Source organism: Felis catus, chromosome A2, assembly GCF_018350175.1.
Source record: "Felis catus isolate Fca126 chromosome A2, F.catus_Fca126_mat1.0, whole genome shotgun sequence".
NCBI lineage: Eukaryota > Metazoa > Chordata > Mammalia > Carnivora > Felidae > Felis > Felis catus.
The window spans coordinates 81,654,614-81,671,323 of record NC_058369.1 but is presented as its reverse complement, the minus strand read 5'-3'; the positions used below and the strand labels follow the sequence as shown (position 1 = coordinate 81,671,323).

General features: G+C 37.0%; 2 protein-coding genes across 8 annotated transcripts in view; one reads left to right on the top strand and one right to left on the bottom strand.

Annotated features, from left to right (window-relative positions):
- FBXL13 (F-box and leucine rich repeat protein 13) overlaps nt 1–16,710 on the bottom strand; it is a 211,205-nt gene that overhangs the window by 123,426 nt on the left and 71,069 nt on the right. For all 7 annotated transcript variants that reach the window (XM_045052289.1, XM_045052292.1, XM_045052290.1 and 4 more), the window contains one exon: nt 1,135–1,230. In XM_045052289.1, the coding sequence (XP_044908224.1) occupies nt 1,135–1,230 (96 nt within the window). The remainder of the gene's footprint in view (nt 1–1,134; nt 1,231–16,710) is intronic.
- Nucleotides 1–16,710, top strand: part of LRRC17 (leucine rich repeat containing 17) — a 116,853-nt gene that overhangs the window by 47,048 nt on the left and 53,095 nt on the right. The window lies entirely within an intron of this gene.

The following is a 16,710-nucleotide window of genomic DNA, read 5'->3' as shown; positions in this document are numbered from 1 at the left end:
TGCCTTAAACTAAAAATAAACCTAAGGCAGGAATATTAAATTTGGTAGCTAAGATGGATTAGCCGAGACAGAAGCACATTTTCTTCTTGCCATTGTTGCACAAGGTGAGAGTGGAAGCCAAGTGAAGCCAAGAATGGAATGTCAAGAGGTTGACTTGATTTATGAGTGGTACCTGTCAGCCCCTCTTAGTTTCTTCGTTTAAGGTTTAGAATTTATGTGGAATGGTTCCAGCCACCTATTCATAGGTCGGTCTGAGCACATGATATTATAAGTCCTCTGATCACTAGCAGTTAAGGAGGGCTGGTAAAGTCATCTACTAACGGTGACAGGGAAGATGTTGCCACCATAACACTAGTTGACAGCATAAATTATTACAGAGATTAAAGTATCATCCAAGGAAAAGAAAGAAGTCAGCAGGGGCAATTTATGCTTATTTTTTGTTGTTGGCTGAGACCCCTCCCCAGTGTCTCATTGGAATAAGAAACACAAGCATGTTCTAGGTTACAAGAATAGTATAAAAATAGTACAATGACAAGGATAGTATAGAGGTACCTGCCTAGAAGTCTATATTAGAAAACACCTGAGTGTATATGTGTCTGTGTGCATGCAAACACACGAAGAATATCAAACAAGTTTTGTTTACATGTCGTATATTTTAGCCCTATTTCTTGTTAGTTTTTTTTCCCCTTTACTCTATATTTTGTGCCATTTTGTTATGTTTTTGAAACCAATAATAGGGGCTGATATTTATTGAGTGCTGCCTACATGCCAGGCTTTATAGGAAGCACTTCACTTGCATTTCCTCAACTTATCTCTGCAGCATCCCGAGTGAGGCAATGTAGAGTCTAATGCAGATCTAACGGAGCTTTGTTTCAATTTAAAAATAATATTTGATTTATATCTACCATTCAAATTAGAAAATACTTATAATCTAGCTCTTAAAATAACATTATTATCTTTCTGTCTTTTCCTTTGGCCTTGTGCCTGGGCAAAAGAGAAACAAATGCACCTACTGTTTGTGGACCTGTGGGGGGAGCAGGGGAAAAAGTAGTCCCTAGTACAGTTGGCTTTTATGGGGATCGGTTCTCCTTTAAGAACTAGGATCAAGTCATAGTTCAGGTAGTGTCTACTTACACCATTCCACAACGAGCTTGCTTGTGTCATCAACATCCAGGAGTGACAAACGTGACTACATATTATTTTATCTTTTAAGCTGAGGTAGAAGAAAATCTAAACACAAAGAAGAGAAATACACAATTTTGAAAACTGTGTGAATTTGGATATAACTCTTCCACTTACCTTTTGTTGCTGTTGTTAATCATAATATAATCCATATTGTAGTAGCAGGGGTTTAAGTGCTGGAATTTTATCTGATGAGAGGAATTTTATCTAAACCATTGGAACTTATCTGATGATGCCTTTGATATAATGTGATCTTTACAATTGATAGTCACAGAAGGATAGGGAAGAAGATATGCAGATTTATTTTCTGAATGACAGTGGCTTTCCGCTACAAAATGAGTGATTTTTCTAAACAGATGGTACATAGAAGATGGTACGTAGAAGACATTCAATGATTGCTTGCTGAACTCAACTGGATTCTTTTTAAAGTTAAAGAATTCCTAGGAAGGGCACCCGAGTGGATCCAGGGTGGCTCAGTGGGTTAAGCGGCAGACTTTGGCTCAGGTCATGACCTCATGGTTAGTGAGTTTGAGACCCACGCTGGGGTCTGTGCTGACAGCTCAGAGCCTGGAGCCTGCTTCAGATTCTGTGTCTCCCTCTCTCTCTCTGCCCCTCCCCTGCTTATGCTCTGTCTCTCCCTCTCTCTCAAAAATAAATTTTAAAAAACATTAAAAAAAAAAAGAATCCTAGGAAAGATCAATAAACCCATCTTGCCTTCTATTTCTGGAAAAACAGTAGACTAGAAAATCTGCAAGTCCTCTTGACACAAAATATAAGTAAATGATAAAACAAACCTTTTAAAAAATATTTCTTTAAATATTTTTTTAAATGCCAGCTTCATTGAGCTATAACTGACATATAAAATTCAAGATATTTTAAGTACACATTGTGGTGATTTGAGGTACATATACATAGTGAAAGAGTCCCCCTCCCGCAGACAGTTAATTAACATATCCATCACCTCACATATTTATCTTTTTTCTTTTTGATGATAACATTTAAGTTTTACTCTCTTAGCAAATTTCAATTATACAACACAGTGTTATCAATTAAAATCACCATGTTTTATGTCAGATCCTCAGACCTTATACATCTTATAGCTGAAAGTTGTAGCCTCTGACAACCACTTTTCTACTCTCTAAAACAAATGTTTTTTTTTTAACATACCTGGGTTTTTAAGAAAGTAAGGAAAATATCCAGGCCCAAAGTCTTTGTAAACCCAGACTCATAAGAAGGTGTTCAGTATAGTTGCTCTACATAAGGGAACAGTGGAGATGGTTGCTGCTTTGCATAATAAATAGATTCAGATTTTACTGGTCATGCATGGACAGAAAAAGTTACCAAGCTTGTACAAAGCTGGGAGTCCTAACTGAGTCAGAGAGATTAAGAGGAACAGACAGAGTCAGAAAAGAGGAAAAAGAAAGAGAGAAATCCAGCATTATTAAACAGACAGGATTAAACAACAACAACAACAACAACAACAACAACAACAACTACCTATTTGGTGAGGAAAAAACTAAGGTACCTAGCCTGGGATTGAAAAAAAAAACAACAAGAAACAAAAAACAGAGAATTTAAAACCAAATACTAGATATCATATGGATTGGAATTTTATTATTTGTGGGGTCCAGTTTAAGTTTATTACCTTTGTAATTGGATTTGATACATTAACATGCAAAGAGCCGCCAACTTGGTGGTAACTCTGGGATATTTGGCAGAAATAAATACCATTTCTATGAAGAGACACATCTTCAAACCATGCCTTTTAGGATTCCTACAGATTAATCCCCCCCAAAGATGAGCTTTCAATAGAAATTACAAAACGTATGAGGGAAAAAAATGGAGTTTGCCTACAATAGACCCTTCACAAAAGAACTTCCAAAGGACAATGGAATCAGAAGAAAGGAGTGAGATGGAAATAGTAACGATGGGCAAAGAAACTAAGTATGAAAATAAAACCATTAACCTTAAAAAGCATGTAATGGTCATGACTAATGTGGGATACAAAAACAAGGTGGAATAAAAACACTAGATAGTACTAATATTCTAAGATTGAAGAGAGAGTAACCAGAGTTTAAGTGTTTTAAATTGTAGTGATTATGAGGAAGAAAGTATGGGTCATAATTTACTTTAGGCTTTATTAAGGTAAATTCACATGTTAAAAATATTTCAGAGAAACCACTGATATAGTAGAAATAGAATGCATATCTTTTAAAGTATGAAAATGGAAAAAAGGGGATAGATTTTTTAAATTCAAAAAAAAGGCAGGAAAGGAGAAAAGAAGCATATAAAAAAGAGGATAATCATATAGTAGTAGAAGAGAAATATTAATCCAGTTATATCTAGAAACAATAAATTTTTAAAAATCCATTAGTTAGAAAACAAATATTATTCCTAATGATATTTTTGCTTAAATGTTTTCCCTCTGATACTACCAGAGCTATAAACTTTCATCATTTTGTGTTCATCTTGTTCAGAGTTGTATTTTAGATAGATTTTTTTTAATATTAGATAATATTTATTCCCATTGTAATGAGAAAACTGAGGGTGAAAGACTGTAAGAACCCCTCTATATGACATGTAGACTGATGTGACAGAGCAGGAATTCAGGTCTATTTTTTTTAATTAATTTGTTTTTTTGATTGAAGTATAGTTGACACACAATGATACATTAGTTTCAGGTGTTCAATGGCAATTTGACAACTCTATACATTATGCTGTGCTCACGACAAGTGTAGCTACCATCTGTCACCATGTACGCTATTACAATACCATTAACTATATTTTCTATTCTGTACCTTTCATTCCTGTCACTTACTCATTCCGTAACTGGAAGCCGATACTTCCCACTCCCCTTCATCCATTTTGCCCATTCTCCCATGCCCTCCCCTCTGTCAACCATCAGTGTTCTGTATTTATGAGCAAGTTTCTGCCTTTTGTTTGTTTTGTTGTTTAGATTCTACATTTAAGTGAAATTATATGGTATTTGTCTTTCTCTGTATTACTTCTTTCTCTTAGCATAATACCCTCTAGGTCAATCTACGTTGTCCCACATGGCAAGATCTCATTCTTTTTTATGGCCAAATAATATTCCATTGTTTGTATATACCACATCTTCTTTATCCCTTCATCTATCAGTAACATGGAGGTTGCTTCCATATCTTGGTTATTGTAAATAATACTGCAGTAAGCATAGGGGTTCATATATATTTTTGAATTAGTTTTTTTGTTGGTAAATACCCAGTAGTGAAATTACTAGATCATTTGGTATTTCTATTTTTAATTTTTGAGGAGCCTCCATACTGTTTTCCACAGTGGCTGCATCAATTTACATTCCTACCAATAGTGTGTTCCTTTTCCTTCACATCTTTACCAACATTTGTTATTTCTTGTCTTTTTGATTTTAGCAATTCTGACTGGTATAGATGATATATCATTGCAGTTTTGTATTTCCCTTATGATTAGTGATGTGGAGCATCTTTACATGTGTCTCTTGGCCATCTGGATGTCTTCTTTGGAAAAAATATTTGTTCAGGTCCTCTGCCCATTTTTAAATTGGATTATTCTTTTTTGTCGTTGTATTTGGATACTAACCTATTATTGGATATATCATTTGCAAATATCTTCTCCCATTCAGTAAATTGCCTTGTCATATTATTGATGGTTTCCTTTGCTGTGCAAAAGCTTTTTTATTTTAGTGTAGTCCCAGTAGTTTATTTTTGCTTTTATCTCTCTTGGCTGAGTAGAACTATCCATAATATGTTGCTAGGACTGATGTCCAAGAAATGACTGCTATGTTTTCTTCTAGAAGATTTATGGTTTCAGGTATCATATCTAGGCCTTTAATCCATTTTGAATTTATTTTTGTGTATGCTTTAAGAAAGTAATCCAGTTTCATTATTTTGCATGTGGCTGGCCAGTTTTCCCAGGGCCATTTATTCAAGAAACTGTGTTTTCCCTATAGTATTTTCTGCTTCCTTTGTTGTAGATTAATTGGCTGTATAAGCACAGATTTATTTCTGGGCTTTCTTTTGTGTTCTATTGATATAGGTGTCTGTTTTAGTGACAGTACCATACTGTTTTGATTATTATAGATCTGTCATATATCTTAAAATCTGGAGTTGTGGTACTTCCAGCCTTATTCTTCTTTCTCAAGATTGCCTTGGCTATTTGGGGTCTTTGGTAGTCCTATACAAATTTAAGGTTATTTGTTTTAGTTTTGTGAAAAGTATTACTGATATTTTCATAGAGATTGAATTGAATCTGTAGATTGCTTTGAGTAGTGTGGACACTTTAACAATATTAATCTTTCTATTCTATGAGCATGGTATGTCTTTCCATTTGTTTGTGTCATCTTTAATTTCTTTCATCAGTGTTTTATAGCTTTTGGAGTACAGGTCTTTCACCTCTTTGGTTAAGTTTATTCCTAGGTAATATATTCTCTTTGGTGCAATGGTAAATGGAATTGTTTGCTTAATTTTTTTTCTGCTACTTTGATATCAGTATATAGAAATACAACAGGTTTCTGTGTATTAATTTTGTACCCTGCAACTTATTCATTTATTACTTCTAACAGTTTCTTGGTGGAGTCTTTAGGGTTTTCTATGTAGAGTATCATGTCATCTGCAAATAGTGACAGCTTAACTTCTTCCTTACCAATTTGGATGGCTTTTATTTCTTTTTCTTGTCTGATTGCTACGACTATGACTTCCAGTACTATGTTGAATAAAAGTGGTAAGAGTGGATATCTTTGTCTTTTTCCTAATTTTAGAGGAAAAGCTCTCAGTTTTTCACCATTGAGTATGATGTTAGCTATGAGTTTGTTATATATGGCCTTTGTTATGTGAGGTAGTTTCCCTCTAAACCCACTTTGTTGACTTTTTATCATGAACAGGTGTTGAATTTTGTCAAATGCTTTTTCTACATCTATTCAGATGATCATATGATTTTTTTCTTTCATTTTGTTGATGTGGTATACACATTCATTGATATCAAATATTAAACCATCCTTATTTATTACCCAGAACAAATCCTATTTGATTGTGTTGAATATCCTTTTAGTGTGTTGTTGAATTTGGTTTGCTAATATATTGAGGGGGTTTCTTTTTTTTTTTTTTTTTTTTTTTGGATCTATGTTCTTCAAGAATATTGGCCTGTAGTTTTCTTTTCTCTTTTTTTCCTTTGATTTTATATCAGAGTAATGCTGGCTTTGTGGAATGTATTGAAAGCTTTCCTTCACCTTCTATTTTTGGAATAGTTTGAGAATAGATATTATCTCTTCTTTAAATGTTTGGTAGGATTCACATAGGAAGACATCTAGTCCTGGACTTGTGTTTGTTGGGAGTTTCTTTGTTACCAGATTCAATTTTGTTACCAGTAATTGGTCTGTTCAAATTCTCTATTTCTTCCTGATTTAGTTTTAGAAGATTGTATATTTCCAGAAATTTACCCATTTCTTCTAAGCTGTCTAATTTGTTGGCATGTAATTTTTTTTTGTAGTAATCTCTTAAACCTTTGTATTTCTGTGTTGTCAGCTACTACTTTTCCTCTTTCATTTCTGATTTTATTTATTTCAGTTCTCTCTTTTTTTTCTTGATGAGTCTGGCTAACAGTTTATCAATTTTGTTTATCTTTTGAAAGAATGAGCTCTTGGTTTCATTCATCTTTTCTATTGTTTTTTAGTCTCTGTTTTATTTATTTCTGTTCTGATCTTTATTATTTCCTTCCTTCCACTAACTTTGTGGTTTGTTCTTTTTCTAGTTTCTTTAGATATAAAGTTCGATTGTATATTTGAGATTTTTCTTGTATATCTATACGTTTCCCTCTTGGAACTGCTTTCTCCACATCCAAAAGATTTTGGACCATTGTGTTTTCATTTTAATTTGTTTCCATGTGTTTTTTTAATTTCTTCTTTGATTTCTTTATTGACCTATTGATTGTTTAATAGCATGTTGTTTATTCCCATGTATTTATGTATTTTCCAATTTTTTTTCTTGTAAATGATTTCTAGTTTCATACTTTTGTGTTGGAAAATATGCATGGTATGATTTCAATCTTCTTAAATTTACTAAGACTTATTTTGTGGCCTAAGACATGATCTATCCTGGAGAATGTTCTATGTGCACTTGAAAACAATGTGTATTCTGCTGTTTTTGACAGAATGTACTGCAGATATCTGTTAAATTCATCTAGTCTAATGTGTCATTCAAAAGCACTATTTTAGTATTGATTTTCTCCCTGGATGATTTATCCATTAATATAAGTGGTGTGTTAAAGTCCCCTATTATTATTGTGTTACCATCAATTTCCTCCTTTATGTCAGTTAATATTTACTTTATGTATTTAGGTGCTTTAATGTTGGGTGCATAGATATTTACAATTGTTATATCCTCTTGTTGGATTGATTTATTTCAGGAGGATTTTTAAAGCTTGTCCGACAAAGAGAGTCACTATATCATAAATGAAGGAAATAATTCAAACTATGCACTAAAGATTTATAACAATCCTAAATGTGTAAGCCTCCGATAACATAGCCACCAAGATACAAGGAGAAATTGACAAATCCACAGTCATGATAAAAAGTTATATGAAAGATCTCAATTACTGATAAATCAATGTGAGGAAATAAATCTTCCCTGAATTTCTCAATGCTTCTATAAAAACCTTTAACCTCTGGAGGCACAGAAATCTGTATGATATAAAGGTAATGTTTTGCCTTCACTTCCTCTATGTTTTTCCTTCCATTATCATTTCCATTACCATTACCATTACCATGGGGATTAGATCTATAACCATTTGTCCACTTTTCTAGTTTATTTCTCTGATCCAAAAGGTAGTAGCTCTTCTCTTGTTTCCCCAAGAAGGTCAAATGATTATAGTTTGGCCTCCTCCTTTAGATCAAGCTTCCAAGATGCCAGGAAGATCCCTAGTAATTTACATATAAAGGAGATATGTGCCCCAGGCAGGACCTTGAAGATATCTCTAGGTCATAAAAGCTAGAGACACTGGGGCTTATCTAGCCCTTGGAGAGACATATTTATAAGAGGTCCTGTCTCCCTGTTTTACTTACAAGGACCTATGTGATTATACCGAACCCACCCAGATACTCAAGGATAACTCACCATTTCCAGTCTTAACCACATCCACAAAGACTCTTTTTGCCATAAAGATAACATATTCACAGATTCTGAGGATTAGGACATGGATATCTTTGTGGGCTATTATTCTGCCTACCACACTATGTAAGGAAACATAAACACTGAATTTAAGAGAGCAGTTACTTCTGAGCAAGGGAAGACAATGCAGTGAGGCTTTAATTGTACTTGTTAAACTTTATTTCTTAAACTGTATAGTGATAACACAAGTGCTCATTATATTTCTTTGCATACCTAAAATATTTTAATAACCTCATTTTTGAATAAAATACATGGAATAATTTCACTAAATTCTTTCACGGTGAAAGACTAGTACACTGAACACTACAAAACATTACTAAAAGAAATTAAAGAAGACCTAACTAAATAGAAAGACATCCCATATTCATAGACTAGAAGACATAATACAAATAACATATAACAACAAATGGAATTAAATCAGAATTTGAAGTCTGCCCATGAACAAATAAATACCAAAGTATTTTATGAGAGTATTCTATCAAATATCCAAGGAATATGTAATGCTTACTAAAGAATATTAAGATATCATACAACCCAAAGTGATCTGTAGATTCAGTGCAACCCTATGAAAACGCCAATTGTTCTTTTTTTCAGAAATGGAAAAACCAATATTCAGATTCATATGGAATTGCTAAGGGCCCCAAATAGCTAAACAGTTTTCAAAAAGAAAAATAACGTCGGAGCACCCACACTTCACAATTTTAAAACTTACCACAAAACTACAATAATCAAAATAGCATGGTACTGGAATAAGGATAGACACAAAGACAAATGTAATCAAATTGAGGATCCAGAAGTAAACCTATACATCTATGGCCAATTGATTTTTGACAAGGATGCCAAGATCATTCAATGGGGCAAGGACAGTCTCTTCAACAAATGATGCTGGGACAAGTGGATATACAAATACAAAACAATGAATTTAGATACTTATCTCATACCATATGTTAAGTAAACTCAAAATGGATCTACAACCTCAATATAAGAGCTAAAAACTATAAAACTCTTAGAAGAAAACATAGGGGTAAATCTTTATAACCTTGGGTTTGGCAAAGGATTCTTAGATATGACACAAAAAACTGGGGCGCCTGGGTGACTCAGTCGGTTAAGCATCCAACACTTGGTTTCAGCTCAGAGTTCCATCTCACAGTTTGTGAGTTTGAGCCCCCATGGAGCTCCGTGCTGACAGTGTGGAGCCTGCTTAGGATTCTCTCTCTCCCTCTCTCTCTGCCCCTCCCCTGCTCGTGTTTTCTCTCTCTCAAAACAAATAAACTTAAAAAAAACTTTTTCTAAAGATACCACACCAAAAGTGTGATCAATGTAGGAAAAAATAAATTATATTTCATCAAAATTTAATACCTTTGTGCATCAAAGGACTTTATCAAGAAAGCAAAAACTTTACCTTTTGTCTGTATGTACCACAAAGGAAAAAATATGCCATCAATTAAGTCAGTTATTGAAATGGTCAGGAAGCATTGGAAAGGTACTATGGTAGATCCGATGGCCTGAAAACTATACTTACACAATTTTATACATGTACTACACTTGTACTGTTTTTTAAGAGAGAAGAAGCATCATGACAGGGCCTATACCCAGAGGTAAAAGCAACCTAGAAAAGAGAGGTAGCAGCACAGAATGGCAGTAGAAGCATAGGACCAAATTTCTGAGAGTATAAGAGATGTGAGAACAGATGACTTGTGCAAGAGTTGTATAAGAACAACTTCAAAGAGGGACGAGGATGGGAAGTAAAGCCCGAAGGACAGCAAACTGTATAGAAGTCATGAATACATCGGTCAATAAAGGGAGCAACTCTAAGTACCCCCAAGATGCAGGCAGTGGACACAAGAGCACAGCTGCTCAGAGTGTGGACTGAGACTTTATTCACTGGGCCTTTATTCCTGAGTCACCACCACTCCTTGGAAGGTTACTGTCTTAGTTTCCTCAGGCTGCTGTAACAAATTAGCACAAACTGGGTGGCTTAAAAAAACAGAAATGTATTCTGTCATAGTTCTGGAGGCTGGAAGTGTGAAATCAGTGTCAGCAGAGCCATGCTCCCTTTGGAGTCTCAAGGGGAGGATCTTTCCTTGCCTCTCCCTAGCTTCTGGTGGTTACCAGCATTCTTTGGCTTATAGTTACATCACTCCAATCTTTGCCTCTGTCATCACGTGGGCTTCCCTCTTATGTGAATCTGTGTTTCTGAATCTCCTTCTCCTTTCTCCTTTTTTAAAAAAAAAATTTTTTTAACGTTTATTTATTTTTGAGACAGAGAGAGACAGAGCATGAACAGGGGAGGGGCAGAGGGAGAGGGAGACACAGAATCTGAAACAGGCTCCAGGCTCTGAGCTGTCAGCACAGAGCCCGACACGGGGCTCGAACTCACGGGCCGTGAGATCATGACCTGAGCCGAAGTCGCATGCTTAACCGACTGAGCCACCCTGGTGCCCCTCCTTCTCCTTTCTCTTATGAAGATGTCAGTCATTAGATTTGGGACCCATTCTAATCCAGTGTGACCTCATCATAGCTAATTACATCCAATTCCAAATAAGATTATATTCTGAGTTTCTGGTTGGACATGAATTTTGAGGGGATGCTAGTCAACCCAGTACAGTTACCTAACTCCTCGGAATCTGTTTCTTCATCTGCAAAATGAAGTTCTTTGTTGAGGTAGTCTCTCAAGTTCTATTCAATACTGAAAATTTTGTGTTACTTTTATGATTTGTGGCCAGATAGTCAAAACTAGCCTCCTAATTGTATTGTCACTGTGTAATCTTTAACGTGACATTTAAAAGGTTTATTTTTTCCCATCATGTGATTAAATTATTTTCAGCTATGAATTTTAACAGTATATTATATATAATCAAAAGAAAGTCTACACCTAATTGGATTGTACCCATCATCTATCTGCAAATCCTTGCATAAGTGGAGACGCACTTTCATCTGAAAGGCATACCTACATTCTTATATTGTAGAGAAGAAAGGAGCTATTTGAATAAGACCACATAATTCCTTTCCAAAATGTAGGGAGTCATTAATTTATTCACAAGTGCATTTAATAATCATTCTTGAGCACCTACTCTATGATAATCGTACTCACTAATTCCATGGAACTTTTCCCAGAAATATTTATAAGGCAGGTGTTCCACATCTCAGTGAGGAATAATCTTTTGCAAAGAATTTAAGTGCAATTACCATGCACCTATACTTTCTCCTAAGGAGTCATGTCATTGTTACATAATATATATTGAGAGTTTAAAAACCTTCATATGTATTTGCACTTGGAAAAACTAGAACCTAATTCCACAGGGAGCGCGGGCTGTCGCCAACATGGAAACCTGGGAAGAACATCAGGGCAAGTGCGTGTGGATTCCTAATTCAATTCCATACATAATTACATGGTTATTCTATGCAAGACATTCTAACCAAAAAAAAAAAAAAAAAAAAAAAAAAAAACGGTAATAGGTGATACAAAAGAAAAGGGGACCTTTTAAGAAAACTGTATACCACTGAAACTGCACATAATTATGAAGTATGAGGCTACTCAATCACCCTATTCAATATGTATCAGTTTCCACTGTTTCCACAGTTGCCATTGTGCCAGGGGGAATTTGGATCTTTAGGAGAAGAAAGAACATCTAGTAGACTGGGAACAAATAGTGAAGTGAGCAAGAGGAATGAAAGCCCACATCACAAGAGAAATGGAGGCATGTAGTAAAGAGGATAAAAAAGGAGAGAAGAACTTTCACCCCTAATAGGGAGAGAACAAAACAAAAAGAATTCACAAATGCAAGGAACCCGCTGCTGCCCCTAAGGGGCTGAAACAGGTCCTGATAGTATCTGATCCCAGCTAAGGAATATAAAGGCAGCTACAAGAAGAGTCATCCTAAAACAGTGTGGAGGTTCCTCAAAAAATTAAAAATAGACCTACCCTATGACCCAGCAATATCACTGCTAGGAATTCACCCAAGGGATACAGGAGTGCTGATGCATAGGAGCACTTGTACCCCAATGTTTATAGCAGCACTCTCAACAATAGCCAAATTATGGAAAGAGCCTAAATGTCCATCAACTGATGAATGGATAAAGAAATTGTGGTTTATATACACAATGGAGTACTACATGGCAATGAGAAAGAATGAAATATGGCCCTTTGTAGCAACGTGGATGGAACTGGAGAGTGTGATGCTAAGTGAAATAAGCCATACAGAGAAAGACAGATACCATATGGTTTCACTCTTATGTGGATCCTGAGAAACTTAACAGAAACCCATGGGGGAGGGGAAGGAAAAAAAAAAAGAGGTTAGAGTGGAAGAGAGCCAAAGCATAAGAGACTCTTAAAAACTGAGAACAAACTGAAGGTTGATGAGGGGTGGGAGGGAGGGGAGGGTGGGTGGTGGGTGTTGAGGAGGGCACCTTTTGGGATGAGCACTGGGTGTTGTATGGAAACCAACTTGACAATAAACTTCATATATTGAAAGAAAAAAAAAAAGAGTCATCCTGGAGTCTGAGACTTTTCACACTTCCTGCCCACTTCTCACTCCTCCTGACTCATATGGGAATCGCTGACCCCCTTGGAAGAGACCAGGGATGGCTCTTGGGGTGGGGTGACCATGACATGTTGACCACACATTGAAGCACCAAGAGCACATTTTCATTTTGACCTCAAATGATAGAACTAGGATCCCTGGAAGGAAATCAACAGCAAACAGTTTTCAGCTTTATGTAAGCAAAGACCTCTAGGCTAGTCCCTGGCTTGCACAAAGACTCCATGACTTTAAGATTTTGTCATTCTCTGCTCTCCAAAACAAGCAAGTTCCAAAGGAAAAGAATTTACAGTGTTTGTTGTGAGCACTAAATATATTCTATAAGCCCCTGGTGTTAGATTGATTGGTATCAGCACATGTGTTCCACGCAAGAGCAGGGGGAAGGATTAAGGGAGAGCTAAAATGGAGAGGACTGACTAGAAAGGGTGCCAGTTCACAGACTATGATAGAACATAGGGTGTATTACTGAGGGGACACAGACTTGGGGTGGAGAAGCCTGTTGGAAGAGATGAACTTCCTTCTAGCACAAAAATTCCAAGATTTTGTAATTCATTTCCTCTAAGACAAGCCAGCCAGCTCTCGAAAGAAAGAAAGAAAGAAAGAAAGAAAGAAAGAAAGAAAGAAAAAAGAAAGAGAGAGAGAGAGAGAGAGAGAGAGAGAGAGAGAGAAAGAAAGAAAGAAAGAAAGAAAGAAAGAAAGAAAGAAAGAAACGAGAACTTTGTGAGGACTAAATCTGTTCCCCAGTAAGACCAATACATAGTACATATTTGTTAGATTGTCTGGATGGTAATGCATTTCATGTGGGAGTCTTGCTGTAAGAATAGTGAAAACCAAACAAAAAATAAATCCAGACACTTTTGGCACAGGAGGAAAAAAAGTTACAGTATAAATCTTCTAAATTTGACACAGTTTGTACATCACATAATTATTTGACAGTGTGCACCATCAAATAGCAGCAATATCTTCTTAGCAACTGGATAGCACTTAGTTTACAAAATGCTTTTACGCACATACTAGCCACGTCATTCTGCAAGGACTCTGTTAGTGAGTTGTGTAACTGAGAGACCATGCCTTAAAGTTGGAGAAATGGAAAAGATCCTTCCTTCTTGGTGGAAAATAAGATATAATAAAAAATAAAAGTTCAGTTTTGGTCCACTAAACGTAATGTGTGCCAAAGCCTATATCACAACCTTCAGGTAGGTCTGGTCTTCTGGCTAGGAACAAAAAAGAATGATGGAAGAGTAGGAGAACATTGATCCCTTCCTCTTTCTAAAGCCATAAGTAGGGCTAACAAAGTAGGCATCTACATGGAACGTGGGTAATAGCCTCTCCTAGAGGAGGCATTCCACTTAGGAGGGCTCTCCAGTGCTGATGTCCATCCATACTCCATTGAAAGAGGCAGGCATCCAAGTGAGGCAGGAGAGAGGGGTTTGGGCTGGGCAGGGCAGAAGGGGCATGACGTGGAATGTGGGAACCCCAAGAGGAGAATGTGAGAAGACCAGTTTGGCACTGGGGTTGGAACCCAAGTGCATGGGAAAGTGGTCTAGTCAATGAGTGGTGACCCCAGGGGAGATAAAGCAAGTGGTCACACAAGGCAGCGGAGGTTGAATTTGGTAGTATAAGAAGCTCATCTGCTCATGAGATAAGGGGGGGGGGGGCCTGTGTGGAATGTCAAAAATTAAAAGCGCTTAAGGGGGTTATTTGCATGGGAAAGGAGGCCATGCTAATGGGAGGTTAGTATATACAGGGAGGAGATAAATATATCAAATAAGTAAAAATATTAGCAAACTGGGAGCTAGGTTCTCACTCTAGGACAAGGATGTTACAAGTAGGGAAAGGAAGAAAACTATAATTTTGTAATGTTACATTGGAACTGGGATATCAGTAGGAAATTGTGGGTTTCAATGTATACAACTGGATAGATAGATGAGGCCAAGAGTGGGAAAACCCTCCCTCGAAGCTCATGGAGATTGAATTCTTGAACCAAACAAGGTTCTGTTTGCAAGAAAGAGGGGAGGGATTGACTTAAGTAAGTAGCCAACATCCTGCCAGTCACTGCCCAATAGATCATCAGAGTAGGGTGAAAACACTTTGGGCTCCAGGATGCTTTCACCAATACTTTGACTTCCTGGGTGTTACCCACTAACCTGTAGTAACCTATGGTGACCCTCTAGACTAAGAGTCAGCAAACTTTTTCTGAAAAGAACCAAACAGTAAATATTTTAGACTTTGTGGATCTCGGGGCAAGGTTATAAACTCTTTGAGCAACTGTTCACCAAAAGTTAATGGTGGGTTTTTTTGTTGTTTTTTTTTTGTTTTGGGTTTTTTGTGGGTTTTTTTGTTACATTTTATATTTGAAAATGTAAAAAACTATTCTTAGTTCAAGGTCAATACAAAAACAGCCTCCCCTCAGGCCATAGTTTGCCAACCCTGCTGTGGACCACACCCATCCCCAGAATGCCTGTGGTGGGCCCAGCTTGGTGGCTTTCAGATTCTTATTCAGCTAGATCTATGGCACCTGCAAGAATCCTTGGGGCAAGCCAAACTCTTAACCTTACTCACTTCCTGTCATCCCTGTCCTGAGGGCACCCTGTGTCCTAAAACACTCATTTCATCTGAACAAATAGAGACACATTTAGGGACAAAAAATGAAAACCCCCAAAAGATCTTTTTGGCAACACTGCATTTGCATCAAAAGGGCCAGTTTTCACAATTCCCAGAGATTAAAAGTAGAGTTCTGGGGGTACCTGGGTGCCTCAGTCGATCAAATGTCCAGCTCTTGATATTGGCTCAGGTCATGAACTCTTGGTTTGTGAGTTTGAGCCCTGCATCGGGCTCCACGCTGGCAGTGCAGAGCCTTCTTGGGATTCTGTCTCTCCCCCTCTCTGTCCTTCCCCCACTCGCTCTCTGTCTCTCTCAAAAATAAATAAACGCTAAAAAAAAAAAGTAGAGTTCTGTTAGAATGCAAATGTATGTAAACATTCACTAGTAATTTAGGTCACTGTAGGCATTTTGGACATAAGTGTTTTTAAATGTCAGAGTAAGCCTCTTGGGTCCATTCCAGCATTGATTGTATACCAGTGGGAGGGTTTAGTATTGGTTTGGTACTGCTTTAGTCATGTTTAGTATTGGTAGGCCTATTCACAAACATTATAGCTTGTATCAACTCTATCTGCATTATACAAATCAGGAAGATCAGAGAGATTAAATTACATGCCGTAGATTACACAGTCTCAGTCAGCTTGGGCTGCTACAATGAAATACCATAGACTGGGTGACTTAAACAACAGATATTTATTTGTTACAGTTCTGAAGACAAGGAAGTCCAAGATCAAGGTACTGACAGGTTCTTAGTAAGGGCTCTCTTCCTGGCTCTCCACAGCTGCCTTCTTTCTATGTCCTCACATGGCTGATAACAGGAAGCTCTGGTGTCTCTTCCTCTTCTTCCAAGGGCAGTAATTCCACTATGGGGACCCAACCCTCATGACTTCATCTAAACCTAATTACCTCCCCAAGGCCCCAATTCCTAAAACTATCTCATTGAGAGCTAATGCGTCAACATATTTTTTAAAAAAATTTTTAAGTTTATTTATTTTGAGAGCAAGAAAGTGCACATGTGTGGGGGAGGGGCAGAGAGGGAGAGAGACAGAATCCCAAGTAGGCCCCTCGCTGCCAGCGCAGAGCCGGACATGGGGCTCGAACTCACAAACCACGAGATCAAACCTGAGCAGAGATCAAGAGTTGGATGCTTAACTGACTGAGCCAAGCAGGTGCCCCCGTGCTTCAACATATTAATTTGGTAGGGGTACAAA